We start from the raw sequence: 12,051 nt of genomic DNA, 5'->3' as shown, positions 1-12,051 counted from the left end.
GTCCAGGACAGCTATCCTACACCCAAGCAACCCATGAGCACAAGTTAGAGGTAAACATGACCCAGGGAACCCTTTCTTCTAAGGCCGCATGGATGTCCTTATGCTGTTTTGGAGGCTGGAGGAGTTTGTATGGATGTGGCCAGACCATGCCAGCTAGCCTCAGGGCTGAAAGACAAGTAATGACAATGGCTACCTTATCAGAAGAGGTGTAGCCACACATTTTATGAGTGTGGAAGACACAGTTTTTGTTGGAGAAGATCTGTCTGTTTTGGTGGATATAAACACTTCAGGGTACATGTCCTCCTTCATGGTATCTCTTCAGACTCCCAGCAAATCATGTTTCCTGCAAGTCTGCAACAGAAAGCCACTTTTGAATTTTTATTTTTTAATTCTTTTTCCCCAGAGGGATAGAAAATGGATTTGGAGAGTTCATTCTCCTATTGGCATTTCTTCATATGCTACATTTGTAATAATCCAGTCCTGGGATGCAGATGGGTCTTTCCCATCAGCTTTGATGATTGTGCAGTTCCCAGTTGCTTTCTCAGCTCACTTCTGTTACTGTTCTTGCCTCCCCAAGCTGGACTTGTTCCTGCCTTTGAGCAGCTGTCAGATGAAGTGATCCACTGTTCAGCCAAGTACTGTCACCACTTCTGTTACCCAGGGAGGACACTTGCATTTCCTGACACAAAAAGAACAGGAGTGAAAAAGGCTTTTAGTGATCTAAGAAACACTCCTGTTTTTCTTCCTGTTCCCTGCTCAGTATTTCACTCTCTTTTTGAAGTGCAAGTCCGAACTATTATCATTTTTTTCTGTTTCAGGTTAGGCAGAAATCCTAAAGTGCTCTTTCAGAGAGCTGTTAATACCTCCTGTCCGTCTTATAATGTGTGCTTTAGCAAAAAGAGGGGAAACTCCCCAAATCTTCCCAAATAATAATTAAAAAAACTAACCACTTGTTCCATTGAAGGGGAAAACTACAAAATTTCAGCTACCTGAAGGCTTTGCATGTGATTATTGTTTCTCATAATGAAAACAAAAATCTGTGATAAATTAGAAGCTGGGATTTATTCTGGTTTAACAAAAAGGGTACTAGGTAGAACAAAATACAACTGTGTTAGATGTCCTTTTGGACCAGTTATCCATGATGCTTGGGCAAATCCATTCCCTTTCTAGTTTGTGTTTACCTTGATTATATATGGACTACAAAGTCTTTGGGTTGATGTTATGAGAGTGGATGGAGCTTCTCATAACATTCCTGTAGTGTGATATGAGTTCCTTTAGATACTGCCACAATGCAAATTGTTATGTAATTCAATTATCAGTTATCATATAATTATCAATTATCATACAATTAAATTATCAATTTCCAAAATTGTGACATAATAATTCATGATAGCTACAGTATTCAATATACCTTGCTCCTCCTTGCATCAAAAGGTGGTTAAGTATGGAGTACAAAGAGTTCATCTTCAACATTGCTTTTAAGGCTGTAAATGTTTGAGCCCTGGCCTAAGTTTCATCTCCCCAGTAAATTGCTTAAGAGTTTTAGATTAGTCATACCAATTACTTCTCAATGAACTTTTTATGTCAAGAAAGTAACCTCTCTTTCCCTTTTTTATTATTCATCTGCATGAGCTGGGAGTCAACTTACATCAAAGACATTTGGCAATCCAAGTAGCAAAAACCAGCTGTTAGCCTATCCTCTTGAGGACTATGTACTTAACAGGCTAACCGGAGAGACCATGAGCATCCTCTCTGTGCTGCTTCCAGATCCGCTCTCCTGAATAGCTCCTACCAACCAAATTACCATCATGTTAAGAAGTTGAAAAGCTGTCATCATGCAGCCAGTAAATGCAGTGGGTCAGGGAGGTTTCTGTCATATGGACAGAGTTTCAGAATGGACCTGGTAGAGGAATGAAAGTAGCTGGAGGGGATGAGGAATGAAAATCAATTAATAAAAGATTCATAGCTCAACTAGAGGATGAAGGGGTGGGGGAGAAATAAGACAGGATGAATTTTGTCTAGATGTATTTGAAGACTGTTCACAATAAAAAGGGAATAATTTAAGATTAAAACAACAATACATGACTAGGAGCAATTGGCAGAGGTTGAGCAGAGACAATAAAGATAGGCAGGTGACAGGAACAATTTCCTAATTCTCTTGGACTCATCTAATCTCAGTAAAAAGATGAATGTGCTGTTACTTGTGTTTCTTCAGTTTCTGGTAAAGCAAAGAATTAAAAATTACTCTGGAAGAAATCTTTTTGTGCTCTACCAGGCACTTGAGTATATGACCTGTCAGATCTGCAACTTGCTAGTTGTACTTACCACTCATGGAAAGCTCTGTAGTCGGTAAAACAGGGGTGCTACCAAAACCAGGGGTGAAAAACAGATTACAAGCTTCTGAGATCAAGCTTTAAGCACTGAACCCACATTTGCAGATCACCAAAGTGATAGAACAAGAACATCCTCATTCTGGTATGAAGTCACACTGTACAAGATTTCAGGCGAGAGCAGTAAGACAGTCTCATGTCCTGTGCTCCCTCTTGGTCTAGAGTGTTGCATTCTCTGTGCTTCTCAATAAAAAGTGTGAGTCACATGAGATGGTAGGTTTTTCACTTCTTGAGTTTTCAGGTATGGACTTAAGGTCCACAAATCTTAAAAGCTGAGCAAGTAATGGATTTTGAGAGGGGAGTCATTCCCTGACCCTGAGAGCAACTGACAAGGCTTAACCATAGCCACGTTATTAACTTTTTTAGCCCACAAAACGTCAGCGAATTTGCATCATTGCTAACTTTTAGGAAGGATCCCCTGTCTGGAAGCTGAGATAGGGATCTCCGTTTTCTGGGAAATGGAAAATGAAGATCCATTTCTAAGCTTGCATTTCTGCAACAAAAGCCTTTTTCATATAGTCCAGTTGAAAGTTAAACTAATGTGTCACGTAAGCACCCTTTAAAGAGGGTTTTTATGTCTTTTAAAGATGTAATTAAAGCTTATAAAAGTCTTTATAAATTTATATGTGAGAAAGTTATTGAGTAGTCTGAAGAACAGCTTATGCCATGGCACTGCACAGCATGGCTGCAGGCTAGATACGGCTGCTCAAAATGCCACTGCTATCCATATTATCATGAAACTATGAATCTCTATTAATATTAAAACAAATTTTCATTAAAAAATTGTCATAACATGATTAAGTGACTTTAGAAGTTTCTTCACATTATGCATAATTTTTACAAGAGGAGAGCATTAGAATAATTGACAGCCAGGGAGCACCTTGTGGCAAAAGGGACTCCAAACACTTTGCTGCTGCACACACCAGAAGGAAGTTTGCCTCTTATTCTCTTTCATTTGCTTTCCCCTTCTCACTGTGGAAACCTGGGACTTGCTCAGCACCAGTCTTGAGCTAAAGCCTTTTATTGCTTCCCTCTTCTCTAGTCTGCTGCAGAGGAAAAGATTAACTTTCTTCTTTATAGCCTTAGTTCTTAAATCTGGTCTAATATCCTCTCCTGTAGTGCATGCATTCAGTTGCTGCAAACCCAGCCGCTGCTGATGGGTTACTGTGAAAAGAATAGCATACCCCCTACCTCTGTGTCTTTGAGTCTTGAAGAGAGTTCAAATGGTTACTCTAGTTTTGCTTTTCCTTTGATATTTACTTACTGTGGTGCCTTCTGATGAACATCCACCTGCTGTGAAACACCCTTACAATTGCACTTCTTCTCTCAATTTGTACATGCTCAGTTGCTTTCTGAGCTCTTTGGTTGTGTATCCTCCCTGTGTACATGACTGCTTACACGTGCACTTGGCCTCATAACCCAGTCCTCTGACGGCTCCTGTGGCATAACATGGAAGGCAAATATTAAATCACTGGCTTTTGACTGTCCGGTTAACCAACACATCAGATAAACTTCTGAGGTTCAGTTCTTGCTGTTCTATATTGCTGGCATTTGTGACATCCCACCAAAACAGCCAAGAGAGATTTAGTTCCCTGTGGAGGACCCCTTTCCACCTACCCTACAACCTGGTGTATTGGCAGCCAAGCCAGATCCTGAACAGGCTTATGAGTATACAAGATGTTTCCCCAAGCCTTGCCCCTCAGATTGTAAGGGTTCATAATACAAGGCAGATTTGAATTCTGTCTTTGGTCTCTCAACAAAGATACACACATTTACTGAAAACAGCTGAAAGTTCTTAATTCTTGGCAATTAAAATAAAATAAACTGGGTTTGGGGCCAGCATCAAACCTGTGAAGTGTTTAGTATGGTCATAATTTGGAATTAACCTCCATTTGGCCAAAAATAAATAGGATTGCTGATATAAACATTTGGTGTTCCATTTGAAGTTTGATGCAATACAGTTTCCTGTTTTAGAAGAGGGATAATCATGACTGACTACTACGCAAATGTATCAAATAGAAAGCATTTAGAGCTAAACACAGCACCTGCCTTCATACACAGAGATATGGACCCTTAGGATAAGTAAGTTAATGGTAAACATAAACAGGAGAGTTAATATTTGTTCTACTTGCTGCTGTTGATTGGTTTAACAAATCCTTCGTGGCCCATCTGTGTCATACAGTTCTGCACAATGCACTTGAGCTAAATTACAGAACAGTTTATACAATCACTATTGGTAAACTGTGGCTCAGACTGTAAAGTCCTATTCAGTATTCCTGCCATATTTCTAAAGCAAATTGCTCCTTAATTGAAACCTGCTTCAATATAAAAATACAGCCTTTTCAGTGAGTCATCCTTTTTTTTTCCCCTTACACTTTGTAAAGGCTTCCAGCAGTTTAAAGTGAGGGTTAATTTTGCATTAAGACCATTGCCTCCTAGTTTCTTTCAAATAAAGCCAGGGGAAGTTCAGGGGAAGGCTCTTTCCTCTGATAATGAAGCTCTCCATGTTAATGATGCATGCAGGCTCCCTCAGATCCTCTGAATTAGAAATACTCCTGTGTGCAAGCACTACTCTGCTTCATTAACATTAAAGAGAGGTAGATTGGTGGCTATTTAGGGCACAGTGAAATCACTGGCTATTTAGGGCAAATGGAAATGGTGCTAATTGTGGCTGGTAATTCCATTTGTAGGGTACTTGCATTTTGGTGGCTGTTTGGCATAAAGGTGAAAGAAAAAAGCACATTGACATAATTTCAATGTAGTCTGAGGCTCATTGTTGCCAGTTAACTTCTAAAATGATATGCAAAGTTTTTCAGGTTCCCCAAATGTTTGTTTTGGTGTGCTGGCACTCTACCAGGAGCACGGTATGTGTTTGTGGGTGGCAGCACTTCAAACAAGGCATGTAAAAGGCAAGGACACAGCATTCCTGGTTAAGAAATTTTAGGCTATAAGATAGCTCCTGCTTTGTTTCCTTCCTGTGTCATGAGCAAACTTCCAAGTGAAGGGCAAAGAATCCAGACTATCGTGGTACAAAACTATACAAAGACTTCTTCCTCAGAAAGACTTTCTGGCGCTAAACAAATGACATTTTCAAACAAAAAATTCTCAAGTGAAGACTCCCTGCTTATCTCAAAGACTGACAACAATTAACTTAAAAAGAAAGTTGGTAGCATCTGAAGCTGTCAAAAGTCTATCTTAGCTTTGAAATCTAGGGAGAGGGGACATGATGCAGAGGATTCTCTATTCTCTTTCCACCTGGCTGAACACAGTGACTGAAAGGATACGGGGCAGTGGCAACAAGATCCTGCCCAGCACAGGAGGCGCACAACTACCCCACCTTCTGAGGTACCCTTGCACAATAGGTATGAGGCTGTGCAGATGGAACCAAACATTCATGAGGATGATGGTTCATCTAGAATGGACCTGTCACCAACGTTAAATCAAAGAGGAAGTCTAGAAGGCCAACAGCATACTGGCTTGTATCAGTAATAGTGTGGCCAGCAGGACTAAGGAAGTGTCTTTAAAACTTCTTGGAAGAGGTCCCTGAGAAAAATGATTCAAAGTGTCTCATCAGGCTTCTCCAGTGATAAAGAGTAAAATGAGTAAAGAACTGATCCCCCAAAACCCACGTGGATTTACTTTGCACAGAGGATGGATTTGGGTCTCCATCACTTGTTGTGGTAATGTGCACCTTTGTAACACAATAACGCAATTTCTGATGTGCAGGAGAGTTTAATGTTATACCACATAATGTGTGGCATGCTTCTGCTGCTAGAAATGTGTTTCCTGAATACCTGTGCAGGTGCTGATAAGTGTGTCAAAAATGTGCTTGTTGTCATTTACTTGCTTAATTAGCAGCCTAATATCCTGGTCCAGTTAATGTCTGTAAGAGGAGGTTTATTAGTAGTATGAAAGCTGTTTAAGCTTTATAAACTCCTTCCAGTCAGATTCATTGGTCTGCCAATATCTTCTGGTTGAGTAATCCATTGCTGATGCACACTTCTGTTTGCTGTTGCTGTTTCTCAGCTGAATGTTTCTGGGTAACCAGAAAGTCCTTTTCCAAAGTGACAGCCTCCAAAACCCCAACCCAGAACTGATTGTAAAAGACTAAAAAATATGTTCAAGCAATCCTCCTCCAAGATAACTGTTGTTGTAATTGTGCATTGTCTGCAAACCAGCAAGGGGAAAAACAACTAAAATTTGCAAATGCAAACAGGCACATTAACAAGATGACATGGGTTTTAGCACTGTCTGTTTTGGGTAAGTAAGCCATATGCAGTCTGGAGGGTTTTGTAATATGCTTAGATGTCTAACTGTAAGGTAATATTCCAGTATTTAGAAATATAATTTTAGATACACACCTTCAGCCTCAATGAATTTTTGACTGCACAAATGTGAGGGAATAATCAGAAAACTATCAAATTTCGTGAAGATAAAGATCCTAAAGGTTGAACCTGAGGCTCATGAGTCTGGTGTATGGGAAAATACTCTGACAGTGTAGGAGATGATATGCTGGCTGTTGCTGCTGTTATGGTTTGCATAGGCTTTGCTTCTCTGTGCCTCTATTCCTCCAGCCTTTGTCTCTCTTTTTTGGCACTTCAGGCAGAGATTGTTTCTTTGTAAAGAACCACAGAAATGAAGTCATATTCTGAGAAAAAGTCAGTATATACTGCTGTAATTCAAATAAAAACAGAACTGTAAAGTTTGAAAATGACAGAGTTCAGTACAAAAATGTGATTATATTTTTTCCTCTAGAAAAGAGGCTCCAGACATTCCTTATAATTTAACTGTGACCGACAGTAGGAATAAGACAACCACAGTCAATTATGTCCCTGATACTTTATCAAACCTGTATGGCTGGATGGTTCTCCTCTTGGATAAAGAGACTTACACATTGGCATTTGACAACCCTTTGGTCAGCAAACAGCTCCAGGTAACACGGGAACTTTTATTATTAATTTAAAAATTATGTTTGGAAAAGATAATAATGTACTGAGAAAATCTCTATATATTCATTGTCAAGACTTAGATATGATGACCTAGTCCCTGAAGGTCTCAGTAGTAACTTGGAGCGGGAAAAGAATTTTGGACATCTTAGATGAAGGCTAAGTGTGGTGCTTAGGAATCCCGCCAAAAAGTTTTACTACATTAAAACATACTGAAACATGTTTTTTTAGAAGACATTGTTATTCTGCACTTTTCAAAGGTGATGAGGGGAGTTGATTTTTTTCTACATTCTGTATGACTTTCTGCTTAATTTTGCATTTTTCTTCCATGTTTACAACATGCATTTTAAAAAAGGGTGTGTTGACTGTGAGAAGCACCATATCTTTATCCCTTCATAAGGCACTCTATGGAGTGCACTCCAATTACAGACAAAGATATATTTATTTTATTTCCCTCTTCTCTAGTATTCAGTGACATTTAGCAATTTCATGACTGGGAATTATGTGCTGGTGGAACACAAAGATCTTCCTGCAAATCCTGAGGTTGTGGTGTCCTGTGGGACAAGGACTGGGCAGCCACTGCAATCTCTGCCCTCATACAGACATCACAGGAGCTGTGACTGGTATCTTGACAGCAGACTGAGGAAACTAACCTATCTGGGTAAGTGCAATGAGAGGAATTCAATGTACCTTTCTGTTCAAGAACTTTGACAGAGCTGATGTCTTTTAAATTTAAACCTCTAAACTGCATAAGGCCTTAGACACAAGGCCATCTTTCAATAGCTTTTCAATAGTGAGAAGTCCTTCAAAAAGATCAGACAAATGGAAGATGTAGGCACATCAGGTCCATCTCTATCTGGTCTATCTGGTGCCTGATCTATCAAGAAAAGGATTGTTTCATAACTAGTGGTTGGGGTGACATCACTTGAATTTGAATTGGTGTTTTGGAGAGGTAAAGGCATTAAATTCCACTAATGATCTCTGTTGTCAGCTGGCCCCACATCATGTGTATCATTAATAAATCATGTGCAATCTATCTAGGCTGGGACCACTGAAGACAATAGAATTACTGGGTGAGAATTTTTCATATGACTGTAAGCTTCCAAAGATGACAAAGGCCTTTATATTTGAGAATGTTGTCTTTGTACACTAGATCATGAGTGTGATGATCATTTTTTTAAAGAAGATCTGATATTTAATGGTATCTATTCAAGTTTATTTTTTTTTTAAATTAGAATATTTTCCACAATTTTCACTGTCAAGAAAATAATTTCATAAGGGTCTAAATTCTATATGTAAAGGTAATGGTTGTTACCATTATTAATAATAGTCAAATCAGGAATCACAAAAACATTTCAGTGTCTTTGAGAAACATAGCTTATTCTTCATGACTGTCATATGGGGAACTTGAAATATAAATATGCTGATTTTCACAGTAACAGAAAATTTAGTCATTGATCTTATCCATTAGTTTTAATGAATTTCTCTTAATTTGCACTGATGAGGTGGCATACAAATGGTTTTCTCATGTAGGATATCTGTAGATAATTAACAACTAGAACAATCAGTGGGGCAGTGGAGAGAAAAATATGGCTGAAATGAGGGCAGGCAATCCACTGAGCTTAGTCTGACAACTATGAAAATCACCCAGTGTACATCTGAGGAGAAACAGAGAAGCCCATGCCTTAACCTCAGTCTAAGGGTCATACTTGCTGTATCCATCCCCAGTCCTGGGGCTAACAGGAATTGCACAGCTTGTGTCCATACAGCTGAACATTTTATCTCTCAAAACAAGCTGGATGTACCCAGGTTTCAGATTAGGAAACGTCCCTGCCCTGCGTTAACTCCCAAACTATAATGGTCACCATCTGGGACAATCCACTGATCTGGGCCAAAGCTGTGACAGCAACTTGACCAGCGATATAGCTATGTAGATTATTGGGTTCCTGGTCTTAGTTCCATGTCCTGGCTCTGTTTAGATACAGTATAGGAATAGACTGGCTAGCTGCTGCACCTAAGCCTCACCCAAGATCATGAGCTATTTACAAATAATAGTGTAAATTTGTACTTTTGAATATAAAAGTCAGCTGTTTTTCAGTTTGTGTATCCTGAATTGCACTATCATAAATAAAGCACCATGGGAAAGCTAAGAATATGACACCTATATCTTGACCTTTTACTACTGTTGAAAGTAGAGGAGATGACATTCTTGGAAAGACTGGGAGGAAGTGATCTGGCCAGCATATGTCACTCTTGTTACATGGATGATTTCTTGTCCTTCTCTTGCTTTCCTTTCATCTTGATTTTATTACATGAAGAGGTCATTGTTTCTCATTTTAATACAGAAATAATCATCCAAAGTACATGAGGGGATATTTATGAAAACATTTAGCATGTATAATTCATACTGTGAACATTTTCAGCAAGGAATTTCATAGCAATGAGATCAATAATTCAGTGTCGGGTACCAAATATCTGACGCTGTTGGTGGGTTAAAAGTCTGAAACAAAGCAAGTAGATTCCTAGCCCTGGTATGCCTGTTAATTTCTCTTCTAATCTCCTCTGTGCAGGCTGAGAGGGTGAGGATAATTAGCCATCAGAGCAGACTCATGGCATGTGGTGGACTTTCCATCACTCAGAGTCCTTAGATGATGTTTGGCCGTCTTTTCAGAGAAATATTCTCCAGCTCTACAAGAAGCTATTAGAAACCTCATGAGGCGAGATTCACGCTCCATAGGAGGTCAGAGAAAGCTGCCACAATAGTCCCTTCTGGCCTTAAAAACCCATCAGTCCAACCACGGACCTGGAGAGGACAATGCTTGAAGGTCTGGCCTTCAGAATGTGTTCTCATCTAGCCCTGCAAGCTGTTTTTTTAGTATTATTTTTTATTTACATTTAGCTATATGAAATAATTACCCAACTAATTAATCCCGTTTACAAGCTTTGTCGGATTCTTCAGCTGTCAGTCATGCCCAAGCCCCGGGCCGGCGTTAAATCTCAGCTCCCTCCTTCATCTGACTTGGTCTCCATGACTACAGGCTGCATCTGCTGACACCCCACTCTCTATTTACTGCTTAATTAAGAATTTCACGCTCAGCCCTTATCTGCTGCTAAGAACAAGAACACACTGTTAAGAAACTCCAAATTTAGGCTGCTGCACAAGGAAAGCCTTTCTTGTTGTCCTGACTGCGTGGAGCCTCTTTAACTACCCTCTTGGCAACTGCGCTGCCACCCTTCAATCAAAAATCATTAAATGGGGCAGAGATAATGACCGTGTAGCATATCAAAAGGAGGATGTTTGCTTGGGCTGAGCAGGAAAAGCTGTAAGGGCCTATAAGCAGCCACCACTTCAAAGGGAAAAGGGGCTGATAAAGAGTCATTTGTTCCTGTTTGACTTATGTAAAAGGTCTGGTATGTCGGAGTCCCGTCTAGCAGACGCGGGTCCCCCCTCTCCTTGCTCGTGTGTCAGCAGTCAGGCAGCTGGGCGCAAACAGCATCAGCCCAAGCATATAATCACTTGACTCCATGCCGACAATGGGCACTTGTAGGGGGTGACAGAGGGAGGGCTGGGGAACAATGGGGAGACAATTATTGCAGCTGCTCGGGAGGGCCATAATTCTTCCTTCAGAAAGTAGCTGGCTCTTGCCGGGTGGAGGGGAGAGCTCGAGTGTATTAGTCATCCTTCAACTTTTCGAAGCACTTCTCCCTGCCGGTGGGGTTTCGACAGCTGCTGGTGTACCACCTCTTTCCTATAATTGTACATTCTGGCAGGGGTCAACTTACTTTTGACCCCCTGCTTTTGTGTCCGTCAGAAAGCCTTTTAGGGCAAACTGTGGGGAAGTGGCAGGGTGCATTACATCCAAAATTAACATCGGTAAATACGTATCAGATGCCAGCTCATTCACAAACAGGCTCCTGAATTCACACAGCCTTTTGCTCAGGCCTGCATGGGGGGAAAAAAGGGGGAGAAGGGGAGGGAAAGGCCCATGACTGAGAAGATACTGTTATTCAAATGAGGCAGACAGCTGAATGAAGCCACCTTGGCCAGCAGTTTGAGTCAGGCTCAGGCTTTCTCCATGCCCCCTTCCATACAGAATTGCCTAGCATCATGCAAATGTTTGTTTATCTTTGCAGGAGGAAAATAAGTCTGTCTAACACAAAAGGCTAGAAAATGTACCGTATGTAAGGGATTAAAGGAGTTAAGTTGCCCTGATGCTTTGCATGCTTGCAGTTTTGTAAATTAGGCTTCAGCATGGGATAGTGCAGGGGATGCTGAATGGAGAGAAATAATTGTGATGGAGAACGTTTCTGCTTTGTTGGTTACCTGCACAATGATCCTGTTAATTCAGGCACTCACAGCTACCTACATACATGAAACCCTATTAATCAACCCTTTGAAAATAATCTTTTCAGACTTTTTTAAAGGAATTGTCATTGAAGGACAGATAACTCCATGTCCCTGCTGGATGCTGGGTGAAGGGGAGATGAGGTAGCTTGAGGCAACCCATGCCAGTCATTTCTACATCATCAACTTTGCTTTGACATTATTCAGTCTTCATAGCATCATCATGATTTTCTCTGGGGCACCCTATGTCTTGAGAGAAGTGTTCCTCAAAGGTCACCGGATGGGGCCTGAGATTGCTGTGTGGCTCTGTGAAACACTGAAACATGGCTCAAACATGTTTCAGGAGAGTGGTCCTAACATGATGTGACCA

General features: G+C 40.5%; 1 protein-coding gene across 9 annotated transcripts in view; it reads left to right on the top strand.

Moving 5' to 3' along the window:
- PKHD1 (PKHD1 ciliary IPT domain containing fibrocystin/polyductin) overlaps window positions 1-12,051 on the top strand; it is a 250,411-nt gene that overhangs the window by 137,984 nt on the left and 100,376 nt on the right. For all 9 annotated transcript variants that reach the window (XR_009968457.1, XM_062638531.1, XM_062638533.1 and 6 more), the window contains 2 exons: window positions 7,146-7,323; window positions 7,802-7,997. Coding sequence is in view for 8 of the 9 variants with exons in the window: in XM_062638531.1 (XP_062494515.1) it covers window positions 7,146-7,323; window positions 7,802-7,997 (374 nt within the window). In the remaining variant the exon portion in view is untranslated. The remainder of the gene's footprint in view (window positions 1-7,145; window positions 7,324-7,801; window positions 7,998-12,051) is intronic.

This window comes from Pezoporus occidentalis, unplaced genomic scaffold (assembly GCF_034315485.1).
Source record: "Pezoporus occidentalis ecotype Australia unplaced genomic scaffold, CSIRO_AGI_Poc_V1 ctg57, whole genome shotgun sequence".
Classification (NCBI taxonomy): domain Eukaryota; kingdom Metazoa; phylum Chordata; class Aves; order Psittaciformes; family Psittacidae; genus Pezoporus; species Pezoporus occidentalis.
Note: the sequence above shows the minus strand (reverse complement) of the source record. Positions and strands in the feature narration are given on the sequence as shown.